The sequence below is a fragment of the Montipora foliosa genome, chromosome 5, assembly GCF_036669935.1.
Source record: "Montipora foliosa isolate CH-2021 chromosome 5, ASM3666993v2, whole genome shotgun sequence".
Lineage (NCBI taxonomy): Eukaryota > Metazoa > Cnidaria > Anthozoa > Scleractinia > Acroporidae > Montipora > Montipora foliosa.
Genome location: NC_090873.1, coordinates 28071919 through 28093836, shown reverse-complemented (window position 1 = coordinate 28093836; position 21918 = coordinate 28071919). Strand labels below are relative to the sequence as shown.

The following is a 21918-nucleotide window of genomic DNA, read 5'->3' as shown; positions in this document are numbered from 1 at the left end:
ACTGCCCAAGACACGTTTCATAACATTTGAAACCGTTTAAGTTGATTTCGAATACGAGGAAGTGCATCAGTAAAGAAGATTGCTGTCAGTTTTCATACAAAGAACCTACGACCTTCCCGTTACTGTTTCAAATGCTCTATCACTGCGCATGCTCCGTCACTGAGCTATAGGAAACTCTGCAGGCCTGGGTATGTGTGACAATAAGCCAGTTCCGAGTTAATGTTTGCCTCGTCTTCAGAGCGAGTCTAAGTGCAAAGTTTCTACTTCGTTCGAAGTTTGGGGGCGGAGTCGCGCTGTGGCTGCGCATGTGTAACATTTCTTGCCACGTAGAAGGCAACCCAAGTACCACTCAAACTCGGTATCCCTCATTCATTCAGAGGCAATCGCGATGACCACTAATGTACGGACGAACTACGCGAAAGATTGATGGGAGAATATGTTTTAAATAATTGCGTGCGTGATCGGAAACGAGTTTTTGTGTTTACGTTGCGCGCAATGCAATACCCGGTCATCGTATGACTCGGTAAAAAAGAAAGGATCTCTAGTTGTTCTAGCACCGGTGTCCTAGCGAATTTGGAACCCCCTTGGTTTGGAGCCCCTGGTACAAATCCGGATTTATTTAACTGTTTATCGATAGAGTTAAATTTTGGATCGGAAAATATTAAAGGAAAGGCTTAGATCAGTTAATTTCTTGTTCAAAAGCATTCGCGGCCGCATTTCTTATAAAAGCTTGTAGATGCGAATTTTAATTCCTTTCTGACAGAAGCTTGAATAACGCACTTGGAATTCATGAAATTGTTGTGTCATCTTTTTAATAAGGAAAAAAAAGGAAAGTCAGACTTAAGCTTCAGTTCAAGTTGTTGAAAGCAAGCGCTGAGGCTTTTTCGTAAAGTGATGCTTTTTCTTCCATTCGATAGTTTGGATGGGCAGCGCTTCCACAAAGGAGGTGTCACTTTTTGAAGAAACACCTCTTGGTTGGAAGACGCGCTCTTAGAAGTTTACTTGATTTCAACGCACTAACAACTGAGCTATGCACCGACATCGTAGAGGCCCGTTAAAGCCGCCTAAATTTTTTATGTCCATGTCTATAATTAGAAGCAATTGCTTAACCAGCTAAGTGCAAGGATCCCGTCTCCATTATGTCTATAACCCACACTTCAAATGCATAGATTTACTTCATTCAAGAAAAACAACAATGTACACACAATACAATAATCTCTTTTCCGGTAAAAGAGTTTTTCCCTCTTTCTGGTTTACTTTGTTCTATTTTTCATTTTTTTGTTCCCTTAAATTTCTTCCTTTTGTGCTTGGTAGTTAAACTGAATTATACAAACTCAAGGATCGACGAGAACACTCGCAATCTTCAAAATTTATTGGACGAAGTCACCACAATGCCAACCCAATCGTTCAATCTTTAAGAGTTTTACATGTACAATTTTAAGACAATGACTGTCCCCAATTTATTTGTGCGGTATCCGACAAATGAGGTATAAAATGGCTCCACTTATATCGATAAATGGTATGCAACGCACATCAGTAATTGGAAAAAGCAGCTATTAACCTACTATGCCAAAGCTACTTGAAAATTATTCTGAATAAACATTTTTTTTTTTTAACAACTGTTGATTCCCCGTCGAACCGCGCAGAAAAGATGATAAATGCATTATATCTCAGATAGTACGCGGGCTATGATTGGCTAATTCAAAAGTACAGCCCGCTAAATTTGAAATGTTGATAAAATGTGAACATGACGTTCACATGAAATAAATTTCATTAAGCGACTAAGACTTTAAGTCAGAGATATAATACACATCTTACGAAAAACAACAAAAAAAAGCAAGGTGACACACGCTAACACCAACCCGGAAAAAAAGATCATTTTAGCAATTAATTAAGTACAACTTGACATTAAATAACATCACAATTGTCAACTTTGAAATTTCCTCTCTCCATTTAGAAAGCCCACCAACATGGAGGAAAAAACCAGGTCAGTGAGACCCATTCAAGTTAAGTCTCCTTTAACGGTTCTTGGCTTTCGTACAGCGTCTAGATCTATAAGACTTTTCTTATGACTCAAGATCTCCAAAACAAAAAGCAACAGAAAATGTCAACTTAAGCGGGGAGTGTTGTAAAATAAGGCGGTCAAGCTGAATTGGATCAGTACTTCGTTCTTTTCGACCCTTGTCCGACCTTCTTATTGTTCTTTATTTGTAATTTATTATTGCTTTGTTTTTGCTGCAGTATTTGTATCTGAATTTACGCGTGCAATTTCTTGCGTTGACTTTACGTTTCGCAATTTTTACTGGCGCGTTGTATTTTAGGCATTTATTTACGTTATGCGCATGTGCACTTAGCGATCGCAACTGAAATAGGTTCAACCTTTTAGCTGCAGACTGCGTTTACGTAACGATGTAGCCAATGACATCTGGTTTTCTTTTTTTCACGCGACACCTCTGCCATATGGACGCCCTTCTGTGTAAAATCATTACCGTCGACATATTCACCATTCAATGACTCGGGCGCCAAATTCAGGATAGCAGGTATTTTACGTACATTGAAAGCACGTAAAAAACGATCCAGGAGTTTAATTAATTCTTTAACGCCACAGTGGAGATTTTCAAGATCTGTGTTTTTTTTACGTATGTCTTACGTTTGAATATCGCTACGCGACAGTGGAAATCCACCTTTAAAGTAATTCCCTTGAAAGTGAAGTACTATCTAAATTTCTGTCAAACTTCGCAGGATTGATTTTCATGTACAGGACATTAACAAAATGCAGTAAAAAGATGGGGTCACTGTGCTTGTTTTCGCGCTGCATTCCCTTTATTTTAAGTGTTTTTTTTTTTCGGAATTACGCGAGAAGCCTTCGAAACTTGTTCAACCGGAAAAATTGTAGTTGTATGGCAAAAGCTACTGAATATTACTGAAAACTTGAGCCTGCTTATTTGTTTGGGCCAAATTCTTTCAGTAAAGTGATTTCAAACAGGAAAACTTTCACGATAGCGTCATTTGACTACAACTACCAGAATTCAGTTTGTTTTTCTTTTCTTATTTAAATTTTGTATTCCCAGTGGGGTAAGAATAACAATAGCTCTAATTAGCATGAGACAAGCTAAACCTGTAGGATGCTGGTACTTGTAGTCAAATAGCGTCATCATGCAAATGTCCTATTGCTCGATCTTACAAAAAAAAAGTGACCAAATTGGACCGCTACAACATCATTTCACACTCTTGCTCCAAGTGTCCGGCTCCAAATGCAGTTTTCACGTCATTTATTTCTAAACACTACAACTTCTACTATCCAACTTTTTTCCTCCTTAAAATATGTTTCCCGTGTACCTATTACGAGTACATAACACCATTAAAAAGAGGGGGTCACCATGCTCGTTCAGGAGAAAATAGCCATTCCTTGACAGACTAAGTTTGGCGTCAGTGAAAATCTGCCATTTTATCAACGTGCGGGAGCTAATGCGCACGCCAATGCCGCAAGAAATTATGAGCAGTCAGGTTGCGCAATGCAAGACCAGGGAATCACCTTAAAGAAAAAAAATATTTCAAAATACTATGATCCACTTCATTACAAGAAAAAATGTCATTAATTGTGTACCTGTTCTCTTTCACGTAACACACCAAAAGGGCACAAAAAAATGACAAAGAAGAGCCCTCCAAAAACACTACTGCCGATAATCTTTGCTGTGGATTCTCTGTTCTTGTTGTCATTCGTCGGGAATTCTCGTAACGAAGAATTTAAGGGCTCTGTTCCGACAATGGAGCCTCTCATAGATCTTCCAATGCTTGACATATTAATTTTTACTTTGTTTGTTAAGATGTCTTTGCAAACCACAGTGCTTTGTGAGAGCCCCACAGGAAAGCTTAAGTATATTGCTATCTTTTGGATCCTCGGATGGCTGTTTGGGATATCCAGGTAAAATATGAACCATGTCAGGCAAAAATATCAGATCTGGTGGCCTCCTTCGATGAGACCTGAAAAGAAGTAATAATAAAGAAAACAGAGAACGGTTTAAAACCAGACCTCTGTCGACTAAGACTGTGAAACCAAGGGATACCCACTTGCTGGAAATCTTTGGCGTTCACCTTGCAAGGGGCCATTGACTTACGGATTCACTTTGGATCTCTTCATCTTTCAAAGCGCGTCAACGTTGTAATTCTTTCCAATGGAAATAGATTATTATCCACATGAGAGGTAAAACGTATTTCTATTACCTTGCTCTTGGAATTGCTCCTCGCGTTTGTCTGTCGTTTGGGTACATTTCTTTTCCTGGAGCTCTTACTTAAAACAATGCGCGATTATGTGGAGTATGTGTGCGGAAAGGTGAGTGACCGACAACAGCTAATTTTCAATTATCTTTCTAAAATTACACACGATGTTCATACTTATCTCATTTTAGGATAGTTGCACATCCCCATCTACTTGGAATAATCGCGAATTGACCAAAATAACGCTAAAGGTTACATTTTCATATGACATCCTCGAAGTCGTTGCCCTCTTGTCATCTCCAAATGGAACACTGAATTTGAACAGCATTTACACAAAGTTTGATGCAAATTCAGATTCGGACTGAGGGGAGACCTCTCCCCTCTCATTTCTCCACTTCTTTTGCTTCATAACAAATAAGTAATCCAACATTTTTCTCGTGCAATTTGGAATAAATGAGCACGAGTACAATTTTCAAAGACGAACATTCTGTGCGCGCACATAGGGTGAAAACACTACGAGTGCTCCTTTATTCGAAATTGCACGAGAGAAATCATGCGATTACTTATCAATAAATAAAATATGAAAAGTATCGAGATAGCCCGTTGTAATTTAACGGAAGCAGGACAAAAGCAACCCATGCGTTTCAGGTAATCAAGCAGAACAAAAGCAACACATGCGTTTCAGGTAATCACGCTAAAACTGCGTCATCTAGGGCGAGCATTTGATTGGCTATCTGTGGCTTTCTTTGATCATTGATCAATTAGAACACATGGTTATTACGTTTATTATTATTATTATTAAAACAGAAAAAAAAAATTAAAAAAAGCTTTAAGGGAAGTAAATACTCAGGATGCCTGTTTTTATTTCAATCACATGCAGTTAAGGTTCTGGCAGAAAAAGTATTCGTCATTTGCATGCCATTTAGAATATATCTGTTCCAAAAAAAAACTGTCTCTTCTGTTTAAAGTGCCGCTAACCACGAAATATTTTTTTCGCTAAAATGAATCTTTGCACCTGTGTGAAACATTTCATTAACTCTTTGTAAACATGCATGCAAAGTGGTTTGTGACGTCAAAGCAGGAGTAGACCCACTCCCCTTCTGACTAGATCATGAACAAAAGATGCTTGGTTTTTCGCAAGTTTTGAAGCCTATAAAAAGGCAGGATTTGTAACGAAAAGGAAAAAATGGCCACAATGCGTTTCGAACAGGTGCAAAGATTAATTTTGCGAAAAAACATATTTTGGGGTTAGGAGCACTTTAAGCATACGTAGTCATAATTGTTAATTTTAGAAAAGGAGTTCCCTAGATAAGATAGCTGAGTAAAACACCTGTACCCAGTTCTTCAAAGCCCGATTAAGCTAATCCTGGATTACTGGAAACTTAAGTAGTAGTTTATTTGGTCCTTCAAAAAGAACTTGCTCAAGATTTTTAGTCTTCAATTAGTCTTAGTCTTCAAGACTTTTGTTTTCCGTCAGCCTAAAATTATTAGTTAAACCTTTTTTTACTTACAAAATTCATACCTAGGCTGGTACTTAATCCAGGATTAGTGTTAACCGGCTTTTGAGGAATTGAGTCCTGGAGACAGGAAACTGAATGCGACCATTAGAAAATGTTTACTGCGACGTGACGTCATCATGCCTACGTTGACGTTCAGTATTGATGAAGGCGTTCATCATTAACAACCCTCATCATTGAGGTCACAAAGCATGAAGTGAAAATCCAGGTGAATCAGTTGAGGAGCCAAGCAATGCTAAAGGTATCTTTCTAGGTGAACCATTCTCTTTATAAAAGCATAGCCACCTCAACTTTTCAAGGAACTTTAGCGGGTGCTTTGATTTGTAACCACTGTTAGGGGTTGGCCATATGCAATATGCAATATCAGGTTTCTCAGTACTGCAAAGAGCAGTGAAATTGTGAAGGGAAACATCTTTGGGAAGTGAATCAGACTCAATAAGATCATCAACAAGCCTTTTTAGGGCTGAGAACTCATTAACATCCCCCTTCTTTCGGTCAACTCTAGGAAGTTTTAGGACCTGATTATCCCAGGTTGAAACATCTGGGTTCCAGCTTGTTCCAATCAATTGTAAAGTCCCACTCCTATCAAGTTTGGGTTCAAGAAAGCGCAATGCCCTTGCTTCATCACTACATTCAGTAACAGGAACACTTTCATACTATGTAATGGCCCTTTAAATTGCATCCATCTTTATGCCAGGGTTCATACTAATGCATTTGGCCCTCTGAGAAACAGTTGTTCCACTAGGTAAACCAAATATATCAGCAAGTAAGGCATAGTACTTAAGGCCAGGCCTATTTTTGTGCATAGCACTCAAATCCTTAATGATTTCAACATATTTAGTATTATTCTTCGATTTTAGTTTTGAAACAACATTACGTATTACTGTTATTTGAATAACAGATACACCTGATACACCTGTTTGAATGACAGATACACCTGATACACCTGTTTGAAGGAGCTTTACAAGATCCTCAACAAGTTTGGCTCCATCACCATTTAGACAAGATTGTAATAAAAGATCTGTCCACTTTTGGGGTTTGTTTAACTCCTTAATAAGGGCGTTACATTTTTCTTCTGATTTCTTTTTTGCACTTTGAGACTGTTTCAATGCCTCAAGTTCCTCACCACGTTTTGCATACTCATTTCGGAACCCTTTCAATCCAACACGTGTCTTGTTACTTCCTACTTCATACGCGGCTTTTGTCCTCTTTCTCATCACGTTTTTCAAGTCAAGTAATTGTTTGTGGCAGTTCTTGCACGTGAATAGGTGTTCCCCAGCATTATACGCAAAGCTTAAACAGCGTGGATCTAGACTTTTAATACTACCTTCAACTTCCACTTTTTGACCATCCAACAACACAATTGCAGGATTAGGGATATAAACAGACTTTGGACAATTTTCACATTTTTCTTTAATACATTGAAACTCGTGTGGGTGTAGGGTTTTCCACTTAGAATAATTCCTGCAGGTTAAGTGCCCTTTCTTGATACACCTGATTCCATTCTGACGAATCAATTTTCTTAACAGTCCTTTTGCAGTATTTCTGCGTATCTGCCTATCACCTTTAAAATGATTAACGACCTCAGGCATCCATAAGTAGTCGCATTGCACTCTTTGGATTGGTTCAGATCCAGAGGTCGATTTTAGTTTAAGGGAACAGCTTCAGAATTTTTAGATGGAAAAAAAAACTATGCAGTTACTGTTGCTTAGAACGTTTTCTTTGCTTTTTACTGATTTGATATTTTTCTCACAACACTCCAAAAAGGCAATGGCTTCTAAATGGCTTTTGGATATGGAGTGTTCATAAACTTGTCGAAGCCCAGAAAAAGATGGAGTGAAGGCATTGTTTAAAATTTTGTCCAAAGTGGCCCCCTTAGATCTCCGGGAAGCATGAGATATTTTATTTTCAAATGCCCATATTAGGTATGGGACACAGATTCACAGGTGATAGACGAACTACTCTTAGAGCAAGAAAACTGAGGGCATGGATTGCCTGGCCTGTCACACTGCAGGTACTCATGACTTCCTGTGGAACCAAATACTGGAGCTTCAAAACAAGCAGCGATAAAGGACCTCAATTTGGTCAGCTTATGGTCTTTAGATGCACCAACTGATTTAAGCAGATCTTCAGACATACTGCCTTTAAAACTAGAATCAAGAAAAATTTCACACGATTTTGGATTCCCAGGAAGTTTAGTGACACGCATGTTTTTACAAAGATCTTTCCACAGATCATTTTCAAAAAAAGAGACTGCTGTTAAACAGACTAGATTCACTTTCAACTTTTCTGAAGTTGCACTGATTGCTTGCATCAACATTGCTTGCCTTTTTAAAAACCTTGCAGCCAGCATCACCACCAACATGTCCACTCTCAAAGATTGACCTGTCACTCTCACTTTCCTCATCAATATCGCTATTAACATCAGGGCCAACAAGTTCATCATCAAAGACTGAACTGCTGTCTGTGCTTTCATCACAATTATCAGCACTTTCATCAACAGGAGGAAGTATGGAAGCTTCAAGATTTTCAGATGGGTTGCTTGCACGGTCCACATTCCATTCTATTCCAAACTCTAGATCATTTTCTACAAGCACATCATTTCTGGCAACACACTCACAAGATTTTGCTGTGCCAACAACTACCTCAGTTTCAATTTCAGTTGACATTTTTTTAACATTACATTATTTTTTCTTTTCTTTTTTTTCTGCTAGTTTGTTTGTTTTTTTTCTTTTGTGGCTCATCAAAACTTTTCTTACATGTACATGCTACTGGGTCTACAGTCAGGCTAGACTTGCGTTTATACAAATTTATTCTAAAAATTAAATTTTCTTTTAAAAGGTTTGGATTTTCAACACCATGCCTCCATGTTTGGGAATGAGTGTATTGACAGTCACTTATATTTTTGTTTTCCTGCTCATTAAAACCTTTCTTACTTGTCTCACCATTTTCCAGCGCATCAGCAACCCCAGGCAAGATTTTCTTTCATTTTGTCTTTTGAATTTAGCCATTTCTTTTTTGCTTTCAATTGGTATTTCATCAACAAAAACACGTTTATCATGTTTTGATGACACCTATTTTTTCTGAGCCACCAACTCATTGGTTTCATTATTTTTAAAGAAAAGCGACAATAGCCAAGTATCTTTCCCTTTTTTTTTTGTGTGGGGTAATAGATTGAAACGGCGCACTTCCCATGAATCGCCCAAAATAGAAAAGAAATGCTTCATGAGAAATGTCAGGATTTTTAGCATGAAAGGCCTGGAACAGCTCATTTTTAAGTAAGACACTAGAAGCTCGTTCTGTCTCCTGTACCTTTGCTAATATCCAATTCCTTGCTATTCCCATGGTAGCCTGAAAAATAATTAAAAAGGAAATAAATTAGAGACCTATCATATTAATTGGGTTGAGCCAGCAGTAATGCTGATTGAGTTTTCAGATCTAGCTATGGACTCACTAATCATTGTTATCACAGAGGACCCACACCAAGGGTGAATTTAGAAGCAATGTATGAGAATAGCTAGAATTTCCATAATTATTATTGTACTATTCTGCGTTAAATATTTACACAAGATGAGGATAAAATATCTGAAATGATGTGCTGTTGTTATTATGGCTGGAAATGGCAAATTGTAGCAATTTTTACCTGAGCAACACACGTCCTAAAAATCGCTAAATTTTGCCACAAGCAACCACAATAACGACACAGCAGGACATCTCAGATGAAGGACAGTTTATTCTCATCTTATATGCAAATATTTATCCCAGAATTGTACAATAATATGGAACTTTTTGCTATTCTCATACATTGCTTCTAAATTCAATAATACCAAGGGTCAAACACATTATGTGGGCATCCTGTGATTGTTAGTATTTGTGAAAAGTAGACTCGAGCCCCTGTAATTCTTAGATGCAGAAAACCTTACGCTTAAGTCGAAACATGTTTATTTATCATAAATGTCTTGCGGTTTGGCAAAAAAGAAAAACAGCTTGTCTTAGTAAGATTTATTTGTTATAATGTTGCAGAGCAGTCAACAAATTTAGCTACATATCTTTCCAGATCAACTGAAAAATATGAAAAAAATTCACTTGACTCGCCAAATATGACAGTCACATCTTGAGCTGGATGGATAACAAGATCAGTAAAATTTCTGCACGCCATATAGGTCTAGCAGTTAAACTGGTCACAATGAATGGACTTTCTCCATGCCATAAATTATTTCAATAAAGTTTAAAATGTTACCATGACTGAACAACTGTTGAGCATCTTCCTCCCAATGACACGGATGTGCACCCATTCACATTAAAGGAGAATTGAAACTTAATAGACAACTGAATAGAGGGCCACGAAGGAAACAAAGTTCTCAGTGCAAACCATGAATGCCCTAACTCAACCTGAAGGAAGAGAGGGGCTCGTAAGAATGAACAAAAAATGAATGCCCATCGTCACAAGCCTAACTCAACCTGATGGAAGAGATAGGGTCGTAGGAATGAACAAACAAAGAATGCCCATCATCACACGCCTAACTCAACCTGATGGAAGAGAGAGAGTCGTAAAAATTAAGAAACAATGAATGGCCATCGTCACAAGCCTCACTCAACCTGATGGAAAAGAAAGAGTCGTAAGAATGGACAGACAAAGAATGTCCATCGTCACAAGCCTAACTCAACCTGATGTAAGAGAGAGGGTCGTAAGAATGAACAAACAATGAATGGCCATCGTCACAACCCTAACTCAACCTGAAGGAAGAGAGAGGCTTGTGAGAAAGAACAAACAAAGAATGCCCATCGTCACAAGCCTAACTCAACCTGATGGAAGAGAAGAGAGAGGCTCGTAAGAATAAACACACAAGCCTACCTCAACCTGATGGAGGAGAGAGGGTCGTAAGAATGAACAAACAAAGGATGTACATCGTCACAAGCCTAACTAAACCTGATGGAAGACAGAGGGTCGTGAGAATGAACAACCATGAATGGTCATTGTCACAACCCTAGCTCAAACCTGATGGAAGAGAAAGAGTCGTAAAAATGAACAAACAAAGAATGCCCATCGTCACAAGCCTAACTCAACCTGACGGAAGAGAGTCCGAGGGGCTCGTAGGAATGAACAAACAATGAATGCCCATCGTCAAAAGCTTAACTCAACCTGATGGAAGAGAGAGGGTCGTAAGAATGAACAAACAAAAATGGCCATCATCACAAGCCTAACTCAACCTGATGGAAGAGAGAGGGTCGTAAAAATGAACAAACATAGAAAGCCTATCGTCACAAGCCTAACTCAACCTGATGGAAGAAATAGGGTCGTAAGAATGAACAAACAATGAATGGCCATCGTCACAAGCCTAACTAAACCTGATGGAAGAGAGAGGGTCGTAAAAATGAACAAACATAGAACGCCTATCGTCACAAGCCTAACTCAACCTGACGGAAGAGAGTCTGAGAGGCTCGTAGGAATGAACAAACAATGAATGCCCATCGTCACAAGTCTAACTCAACCTGACGGAAGAGAGTCTGTGAGGCTCGTAGGAATGAACAAACAATGAATGCCCATCGTCACAAGCCTAACTCAACCTGTCGGAAGAGAGTCTGAGAGGCTCGTAGGAATGAACAAGCAATAAATGCCCATCGTCACAAGCCTAACTAAACCTGGTGGAAGAGAGAGGGTCGTAAAAATGAACAAGCAATGAATGGCCATCGTCACAAGCCTAACTCAACCTGATTGAGGAGAGAACGTCGTAAAAATGAACTAACAAAGAATGCCCATCGTCACAAGCCTAACTCTACATGATAGAGGAGATAGGGTCGTAAGAATGAACAAACAAAGAATGCCCATCGTCACAGGTCTAATTCAGTTTGGCTTTGTACCGAGACAAAGCATGACTAAAGATAATTTGTCGTCGTCTCCTGTACTCAAGCCATTAATTCCGTGTGTGTCAATTGACAGGCCATACTGCCTCCGTTCAGGCGAACGTGTTCCAGTGCGCTTTGTCCCTAAGACAAAGCGGTTTGCAGATTTCTGCACCATTAAGTATCAAGATCAGTTGTGCTTTTAATCATATTTATATAATTATCTATTTGACTGTCTTTGTATTGTATGTCTGTTATTGTCACTGACCATCCTTGTAATTCAGCCTTTAGGCTGCGAGAGGGATATCAATAAACTATTATTATTATTTATTATTATTGTTGAAGAGGAAAAGTAAACAATCTGCCAAGTAAAAAATAATTAGTGCTGTTGGTCACAATAACAATAATTGTTTTGTCAATGTATGTGTTGATGACAGCAGTTATTGCTGACACAATCATACATTGTGTGAACAATAGTACGTCTTAATTAAGCACCCAACCCAATACAAAACATGCAGCTGATCATCAGAAGCATTCGCACAATTAAAACCACAGTCTGACCAGAACCAACAAAGTTTTCTTAGTCAGAGAAAAAAAAACAATAGTAAAAGCCTGCAAATACGAACATATATACGAACATATATATATATATATTTATATATATATATATATATATTTTTTTTTTTTTTTTTTTTTTTTTTTTTTGTCCGGCAAAATAGGGATACTTGGAAATTCAGGCTTAAAGTGGATCTTGACAAGGTCCTAATTCTATGAAAGAGATATAGGTAATGATTGCCAGAAAAATAAATATTTACGATCTCAAAGTCAAACTCCCTTGTTAAAGTGCTTATTGCAATTTAACTGTTACTCACATATAGAACCTGCTTGGTTTTAGTTCGCTAAACAGGGTTTTGTATTATTATGCCAAAAACAGGTTCTTACAAAAGGGTCTCCTTTACATACTTTCCAACGTGTCTGGACAACCAAAGGAATTTGTCATAGGCAGACCTTTAAGTGATTACATTGAAAATAAATATATCAATTTGGCAATTTAATGTAGTAGGTTGTTTCACAGTGTCGTTGCTCAAAATGTTTAAAAAATGCATAAATTGCTCCATAAAGTTATGGAATAGTTGCTAAAAGCTTGAACTTCATGAAAGAAAGCATTTTCCCATCGTCACAAGCCTAACTCAACCTGATGGAGGAGAGAGGGTCGTAAGAATGAACAAACAAAGAATGCCCATCGTCACAAGCCTTCCGACACTTTTCAGCATTTTAAGGAAGTGCAAAACTAAGTGGGACTGCGTTATGTTTGAGGTGCTGTTCATAAGGGACTTAAAACCTACTTTAAACAAACATATATATATTGTGTGTGTGTGTGTGTGTATGTGTGTGTGTGTGTATGTGTGTGTGTATGTATGTATGTATGTATGTATGTATGTATGTAGGTAGGTAGGTAGGTAGGTAGGTAGGTAGGTAGGTAGGTAGGTAGGTAGGTAGGTAGATAGGTAGGTATGTATGTATATATCTATATCTGTTTGGGACAAGTTAGCAGAAAATGGGGGAATCCACTCAAAAGAGGCTGGCAGTACTAAATCCTAACATTACTCAACAACAATGACAATATTATTTGTGTTCCTTTAATATATGTTTTACAACTAAAGGAGACACTGCATCTAGCTCTCATGTGCACCATACAATTTCACAAGTCACTAGTCTACTCAACCACTAAACAAAAGGAGGAAAGAACTTATATGATCCAGACAAAATGAGAAATTTTGGCAATGACATTCTCCAAACCTGTTTGAAAATATCTTCCATGATGCTACAATGTATTTACAATAATAAAAAGGGTTTTCCATGAACCAAGAAAGCAAATCTGCAGAGAGTAAAAGTAGTTGCTGTACTACTGCACAACTTCAGTTTCTTTATAAATCAGGTATGGCTACCATTTCCTACAAACAAAAACAATGATAAAACCATTACACAGAAAGTGAATAATGACAGTGTAAGCACAAGGGGAAAGATAATACCTTACATGTACATTACTAAATTTTGAACCACTGATACTGTGTTTTTAGCTTTCTGATTGGTTCACTCACTCTCAGTTAACAGCTCTTATACAGTATGACATAATATGGAAACTGATTGCATCAAGTGTTACCACGCTGGAAACTGATTGGCTTTAAACTTGTTCAAGTGTTAAGAATCAAATGAAAATTTAATAAAACAATAATCATTGGATATGATTGATTGGTTGATCTCATATCAACATGCACTCATGGAGTTATAAAACTATTATTGTTCATTATTGTCTTGTGCTACAGGAATTATATGCTTATTAGTATAATTACTGAAAGTTCTCTGCGCTGATTAGTTGTCATTGAGATGATTATTATTACATGATAATCACCTAAGTGGTTTTTCAAAATGACCACAAGCTGTTTTGTTGAGGTGACAGACGAATAAATTAATTGTTTTAAAGAAAATGTGTATTATTCAAATAATCAACTATGTACCAGTAATAGGCAATTTGCATGATGTCATCATTTACTAAGAAATTAAGTTGCTTCTATTGTCAGTCAAATTTAAATTAGCGTTTCCGATATTCCCTCAGACTCTATGAATATTGGTGAAAAAAAACCTCAACTTCATTTCGGTTTTCATTGACCGATAGTCACCTTGCCTTCGGCGAATAATAATTGTTAATAATTCTTATTTGGTGTTCATACTAATTTTTAGAGTTAAAGAATTTTCAGTCAGGGGTACACATCAAACTAAAGCTGTAAGGCTTATTATTATTATTATTATTATTATTGTTATTGTTATTGTTATTATTATTATTATTATTATTATTATTATTTAATGTACCTGAAGTGTTTGCAAGCTTCCAAAGTTTTGCTGCACATGTGTTTTTGTAGCCGTTTTGCAAACTTACATTTATATGAAAAACTTGACCAATATGGTTACTCTGTTACAGTAATGTACTTTTCTGGGCTGTTCCACAACTGATCAGGACAATATTGCACACACACTGAGTGGAAGACGCTTTGATGCAGGTTTCCTGGAATGGTTTCTGCAAAAATATTTGCGAGAAACAGCAACAAAAACCTCGCACAGATCGATGGCATTTAACAGTCAAGGTTACGTGACGTGGAAATTGTAAATCCCAGGTGTTAAGAAAATTCAACTTTGTGGCTGAAGTTCACTCACAGTTCATCAGCAGCAAGAAACCCAGTGGACGATTTTATACGATCAAAGTTGTATGTCCTCAATAACAACGGCCGGACAAACTTATTTTCAAAATATGGAAGCTCGAAGCAAAAACCTTTCGACCATCAAGACCAAGTTGCTCCTGTAGTTCCCGAGAACAAAGAAAAGATTTCGTTGCCAGTTCACTGGTTTCTGTAAGATTTTTAAATAATCTGGGGACCAACACCCCATGTCAAGCAAATTCACAGTAGCCAAAACCAACAAACTGATACAAGAGGACGCATTGCTACTTGACATGCAGACTTGCAAAGTAAATTATATACGAAGCCTTATAAACAGCTCGTTTCAATCGTGTGTCCTCGACCGTTGATTTGGAAGCGCTGAGTGTTCTCTCCGACCTCGAAAAAAAAATTCCTCTGGCACCCAGGGTACGAGTCGTCTAACTTTTCACAAAATTTGACAAATGCTAGAGTGTTATTCTTCACTTCGACTTTTCATTCGATCACTTCGAATCTTTAGGGTTTGCGCAGGCGCAGTTACGCGACCAAAGCCATTATACGTCATTAGTCTCTAGCCAATCAGCGGTTTTTGCGCTCTGTCCGCAAAATCTGTAAGAGCCAACCTCGTTCCCAAGGTCTACTCCGCTTTCAAGATGGCGGGTCTTCTCCCAACCGCCATCTTGAAAGTGAAGTAGACCCTGGGAACGAGGTTGTGTAAGAGCTGGACTGGTTACTGCTGACTGCTGACCAAAACGAAAAGGACTCACTAGTTCCCAGTCTAGTCTCTCACGTGTTATCCAAGATGGCGGGGGATGACAATCTTTCTACGGAGCAAGATTCGAAAGATACTGGAGTTCATTGAAAGGATTAAGTGCTGACTTCGAGTGTGTAATTTTCGAGAGTAACGCATCATGTTCCTTTTGGAATAAGGCCGATTATGAGACTCAGAGAGCATCAAACAAGGTAATCCGTTGATTGATCGGAATAAAAGCTTTCTTTTTCATTTCTCCGTGCACACAGTGCTTTTATGTTCAAAGTTTGGAGCCTTTAAAGGACATTGCGTAAGCTAAGTAAATGTATTAACTCGAAAGATATCACATTAACATTCATAAGGTGTTAAATAGTATTGCAATAGTAATGGCATATGCTTTACAGAGACTGAACTATGTAATGTAGCAAGTTACATAGTTATTACATAGCAAGTAAGCAGCAGTAAATAGCCTTTATATAGCTCAACATAGTTATATGATAAACTTTACATAGCGTTTACGTATGTCTGGCTCTACAAGGGAATTTTTTTACTTCTTAAATTTTATACATAAAAGGTAGGGGACAGGGCCAAAGAAGGAGGAGCCTATGGCAATCTCGGCAACGCTTATAAAAGCTGGAATTTGACTCTGAAATAAAGCTGTCACATTCTAGAAATTTCCAGAAATTTCCAGAACTTAACAGAAAGCTTGAAATTCATTTTGCAAGGGGAGTGCCAAATTTGTGCGAAGTTCGACCGTCAAAAAGCATCTTGGTACATGGCTTTCTCAAACGAGACTATATTCACCGGAATAAGCAATGTTTCCGCTGCAATTGAATTCAATAAACCTTTTGGGTAAATGAAACAGAGGATTTTTGAGGCCTAATTTCGACATGCTGTTTGTCAACAAAAGTCGACCTTTGACCACCAAAGCGGAGGTGAGGTATATTGAAATCACACACGCTAATCTCGATTTATTCACTAAACAATTCGAGACTCTAGGTTTACTGACACAATACAACGTGAATTGTACTGTAGGTCAAGGGGAAGGTGTCATTGAAATTTAATTGTCTTGGTTTAAGAGTGACATATTCGGTAACTAAAATAACTGACCTGAAAATTTGCATACTAGCAAGATTCATTCCATTCCATATTTTTACGCAAACAAGTTTCCTTAATTCACTTTGTGAACATACCAGCAAAACAAACAAAGAAAGGTATCCCCTTCATATAAGCATACGCTGCTTGGATTTTCCTCGAAGCCCTCAAACAACCATCGAACCAGTCGAACGCTTCGTGACTTTCGTGAGTTGTGCCATGATTGTGTCGTCAAAGCTGTCACGCAAGAGATTAGGACAAAGCACACAGACCATTATGACTGCGTGCAGTTCTATTCTGAGTTTGTTGGGGGAATTTGTGGCCCAAGTTCTGACAATCCAGCAAACGTTCAATGCGTAATAATAGCAAAATGTGATAAGGACATCAAGGCACACTTGAGAAGTTATAAAGTGTTGGATTCTTCTCTGGATACAGAGGCTAGGCTTTTGCTCGTACATGTGGGTAAGCTTTAAATGAAATCACTACAATTAAGATGTTGAGCAGAAAATCACTTTGCGAAATCCGCAGATACTACCTATTACAGACTTAATGTCAAAAGCAGAATACCCAGCTACGAGAAATGGACCCTAAAAACACTGCAGAGAAGCATGCACCCATGACAAACTCACAAAGGAATGAGACTCCAAACAGTGTTGTAGGATCCAAAAATCCAAAAATAAGATTCTATAGTGGCAGCGATAGAAACGATTTCCGTATCAGTCAGCAACCTAAAGCCACAGGCATAGCTCGATACGTTCACAACAGCTTCAGTCAGTTCCAGGTCATTATTTGTTATAAAGGAAACGTTAAGTTGTGTATCGTCAGCATAGAGGTGAAATTGCAAGTTATGGTGTCGAAATAAGTCAGCTAATGGTGCAGTATACAATAAATAAAGGATAGGTCCAGGCGTCGATAGGCAATGGGAAGCCAATGAAGGTCGTAGAGAGCTACTATAGTGAATGGTTAGAACCCAAATGAAAATGAACAGCATACTTAAGACTCCATTGGTAGTACGGTGTCTAAGTGGCTACCCACATGTACGTATTGCTTACCTACTTTTTTAAACAATGCCGAGAAATACGAAAACACAATAGGTTCAATGCCCTGACTACAGGATGCTAAACCGGCACAGCAAGATTAATTGAGCAATGAAGGAATTCAGGAAGCCAAAATTTCGAAAGAAAATGCCTTTCTTCATCGGGGTTCCTGAAGGAATGATTTTGGCTTATGGAGAAAAAGAGGGAAAGGCATAATTTGAATGGCTGGATTATGCATCGCTAGTATAAAAACGGCCAATTCTGTCCTGAGGAGCAGCCTTTCTCAATGGAAACGTGTGAGCAGTTCAATTAGCTCATTCAAAGTCCCTGGATCAAAATACATGGAGTAATCAGGTATCCAGACAAAAAAAAATTGTGACGCAAAACAAGCAATTCCGACATTGGATAGATTTAGACCTGAAATAACAATATATGAGTTTGACGTCAATTGCAGAAAATTGAATATTACACTCTTAATGGCATCCCCTCCTGTCTTTTTGGTGTCAGCTACATACCAGCAGCAAATTTCCTGCCAGCGAAGCATATCTTAAGAACTTTTAATTAGCTTTCGACAAGAAATATGAAATGGGATGCTATCGCTTTTCTATAGGCTGTTTTTTCCTTATTTACATAATAGAATTTCTATTTTTAATGTTCTGTGATTATTATTGTATAAAACGCTCTTAGTCTGTTAAATGCCCAAGTATTTATTCTGTAACAACTATCTCCATTAGCCGAAATCATTCCTTGGGAAACCCCGATGAAGAAAGGCATTTTTCTTTCGAAATACTGGCTTAAGATAGTTATTCCTTCACTTTTCAATTAATATTGCCAGTTTAGCTTCCTGTACTCAGAGCATTGAACCTATTGTGTTTTCGTTCATTTATCTTCTAGGTACACCCCAGATTTCTGAGAAAAACTTCCTGGTTTTGATTATCAACAATGGTGGATAGAAAGCTGGACGTTTTGGAGCGGCATATGCAAGAGCTTAGTGTTGCAAGAAAGGAGGGAGACAGACAAGGCGAGGGTTTGGCTTATTTCAATCTTGGTAGATACTATCAGGGCACAGCTGACTTTAATCAGGCCATAAAAAATTACACAGAAGCATTGGCCATTTTTAAGGAAGTGGATTTCAGGGCCAGAGAAGGAAAAGCCTATGGCAATCTCGGCAATGCTTATAAAAGTCTTAGTAATTTCAAACAAGCCATAGAGTACCACCATCAACATCTTAGTATTGCGAAAGAGGTAGGGGACAGGGCCGGAGAAGGAAGAGCCTATGGCAATCTCGGCAATGCTTATCAAAGTCTTGGTAATTTCAAGCAAGCCATAGAGTACCACCATCAACATCTTAGTATTGCGAAAGAGGTAGGGGACAGGGCTGGTGAAGGAAGAGCTTATTGCAATCTCGACAACGTTTATCAAAGTCTTGGTAATTTCAAGCAAGCCATAGAGTACCACTATCAACATCTTAGTATTGCGAAAGAGGTAGGGGACAGGGCCAGTGAAGGAAGAGCTTATTGAAATCTCGGCAACGCTTATCAAAGTCTTGGTAATTTCAAGCTAGCCATAGAGTACCACCATCAAGATCTTAGTATTGCGAAAGAGGTAGGGGACAGGGCCAAAGAAGGAGGAGCCTATGGCAATCTCGGCAACGCTTATCAAAGTCTTGGTAATTTCAAGCAAGCCATAGAGTACCACCATCAACATCTTAGTATTGCGAAAGAGGTAGGGGACAGGGCCGGAGAAGGAAGAGCCTATGGCAATCTCGGCAACGCTTATCGAAGTCTTGGTAATTTCAAGGAAGCCAAAGAGTACCACCATCAACATCTTAGTATTGTGAAAGAGGTAGGGGACAGGGCCAAAGAAGGAGGAGCCTATGGCAATCTCGGCAATGCTTATCAAAGTCTTGGTAATTTCAAGCAAGCCATAGAGTACCACCATCAACATCTTAGTATTGCGAAAGAGGTAGGAGACAGGGCCGGTGAAGGAAAAGCTTATTGCAATCTCGGCAACGCTTATCAAAGTCTTGGTAATTTCAAGCAAGCCATAGAGTACCACCATCAACATCTTAGTATTTGCAAGGAAACAGAGGACCCAATAGGGCTGGCAATGGCATGTTATCATATTGGTCTTGTTCATAAATGTTTTGGTTCCTTGAACAAAGCTCTTAATTACTATCGCCTAAGCCTTTATTATTTTGATGAAGTTAGGCGTCTTCTTTGGTCAGAGGATGCATGGAAAATAAGTTTTTGTGACACAAATGGGTATGCGTACACCGCTCTTTGGACAGCACTCTTGAAGAATGGAGAGGTTGATGAAGCTTTGTATGCTGCTGAGCAAGGACGAGCACAGGCTTTGGCAGACATTTTAAAGATGCAATACAGCGTTGATGAGAAACCTACAATGAAGGTAATTATCTCTTTGGTTATGACAGATCTACCTTCACAAACTGTTTTCACAGCACTTAAAGGGAACACGATCAGCTTCTGGTTGCTAAGACATGATATCGGGATAAATTTTAGACAAAAGAAAATCGAAAATGGAAGTGCCAAGTCTCTGATGAGAAGTACTTTTAAACAGATCAATGCCGGGACTGTTGTACGATGTGAGAATCGTTCGCTCGACAGACAACGCAGTGACTTCTCAAGCAGTATGGAAGTTGTTGAAGAAACTGTACAGTCCTTGAGCTTCTCTGTGCACTCTTTGCAGCCCTTGTATGATGTCTTAGTCAGTCCTATAGCAGACTTGATCCATGGTGATGACTTAGTGTATGTTCCTGATGGACACTTTTGCCTGGCTCCTTTTTCTGCAATGAGTGACTCTGTCAGGATCCGTGCAATTCCCTCGCTGACTGCTTTAAAATTGATCACTATGGCACCTGTCGACTTCCAAAGTAAGAATGAAGCGCTGCTTGTAGGCGATCCGTGCTTGAGCGAAGTCACTTACGGCACTGGTCAACCCATCTATGGACAGCTGCCGTGTGCAAAAAAAGAGGTGGATATAATTGGAGAACTTCTGCAGACCGTGCCTCTTACAGGAAAAAATGCCACCAAAGCTGAGGTGCTGAAAAGAATGAAGTCAGTTGCCTTAATCCACATTGCCGCACATGGGGATGACGGATCTGGAGAAATTGCTTTGGCCCCAAATCCCGAACGCACATCCCAGATCCCCGAAGAAGAAGATTACATGTTATCGTTGAGCGATGTTCAAGCAGTTCGCCTTCAGGCAAGACTGGTTGTGCTTAGTTGCTGTCATAGTGGCCAGGGAGAGGTAAAATCTGAGGGTATTGTGGGAATAGCCAGGGCTTTCCTGTGTGCTGGTGCCAGGTCTGTTCTGGTCTCGCTCTGGGCAATCGATGACGAGGCAACCTTCATGTTCATGAAGAGTTTCTACCAACACTTGGCAGATAGAAAAAGTGCAAGTACAGCTCTTCACCATGCTATGAAATCTATTCAGGAGACAAAGAATTATTCGGCCATAAAATACTGGGCGCCATTTGTGCTCATTGGTGATGATGTCACCTTTGAATTTGGGGAGCTCGAACACGAAAACAATGGTAAGTGCTATTTAAATATAACTTTAATGACTGAATCGCTGTACTTTGTACATGTTTTTAATCAGGAAGTTGTCGAAAGGAGCAGGTATGTTCTTCACAGAGAAATGGCTTAAAAACTATTGCCAGAGTGGTTATTTTTACTCGAACTGCTTTGGCTAATACCTGAATTAAATAATGTCTGCATTCACCGAGTCAGCTACTTCAGCTTCCTGCAGATAGGTAGCTGTTTGAGCCCGTGTTATGATGGACTGACTGTGAAACTGATCGGTAATTGTCGATTGCAAGTGAAGTGAGTTATTGAGGTCTTCAAGTCTACATGTTAAAGTAACAGTGAATACGAATTGTTGCTATTAACTCTAGCACAAACAGTTAAATGAATGAATTAAGATAATTGTTATATTATTTACTTGTCAATCAGAACGAAATTCGTTATTGCCATTTAACCCACTACTTGTTTCTTTCTTCCTTGTTTTGTTTTTTCAGAAACGATGTCCAAAACGTGAAAAACTTACCTAGACTGTGATACGTCGATATGTTTTTCTCCTTTCTTCCATTATATGAGTTATTGAAAACAATTCAATCATTGATACCTCAGTAGCAGTCAGACACAAGATATCATGGTAATTATAGTTAAAGTACCATGAGATTTCAGTAGTATGAAGATACTGTCCAAGTCCTTACATTTGTG

General features: G+C 38.6%; 1 protein-coding gene across 1 annotated transcript; it reads left to right on the top strand.

Annotated features, from left to right (window-relative positions):
• Window positions 1-18616: 18616 nt before the first annotated feature.
• LOC138002545 (tetratricopeptide repeat protein 28-like) lies at window positions 18617-21733 on the top strand. Its single transcript, XM_068848573.1, has 5 exons — window positions 18617-18885; window positions 19027-19145; window positions 19404-19553; window positions 19599-21230; window positions 21714-21733. Exons 1-5 carry the CDS (start codon window positions 18617-18619, stop codon window positions 21731-21733), a joined length of 2190 nt encoding a protein of 729 aa, XP_068704674.1.
• The last annotated feature ends 185 nt before the right edge of the window (window positions 21734-21918 follow it).

Bases quoted from the DNA above. Each gene is read 5' to 3' on its own strand.
- LOC138002545 (XM_068848573.1), top strand. From the start codon at position 18,617: ATGGTGGATAGAAAGCTGGACGTTTTGGAGCGGCATATGCAAGAGCTT. The intron at 18,886-19,026 runs GTACCACCATCA...TCAACATCTTAG, and splicing joins AATTTCAAACAAGCCATAGA to TATTGCGAAAGAGGTAGGGG. The intron at 19,554-19,598 runs GCAATCTCGGCA...ATTTCAAGCAAG, and splicing joins CAAAGAAGGAGGAGCCTATG to CCATAGAGTACCACCATCAA.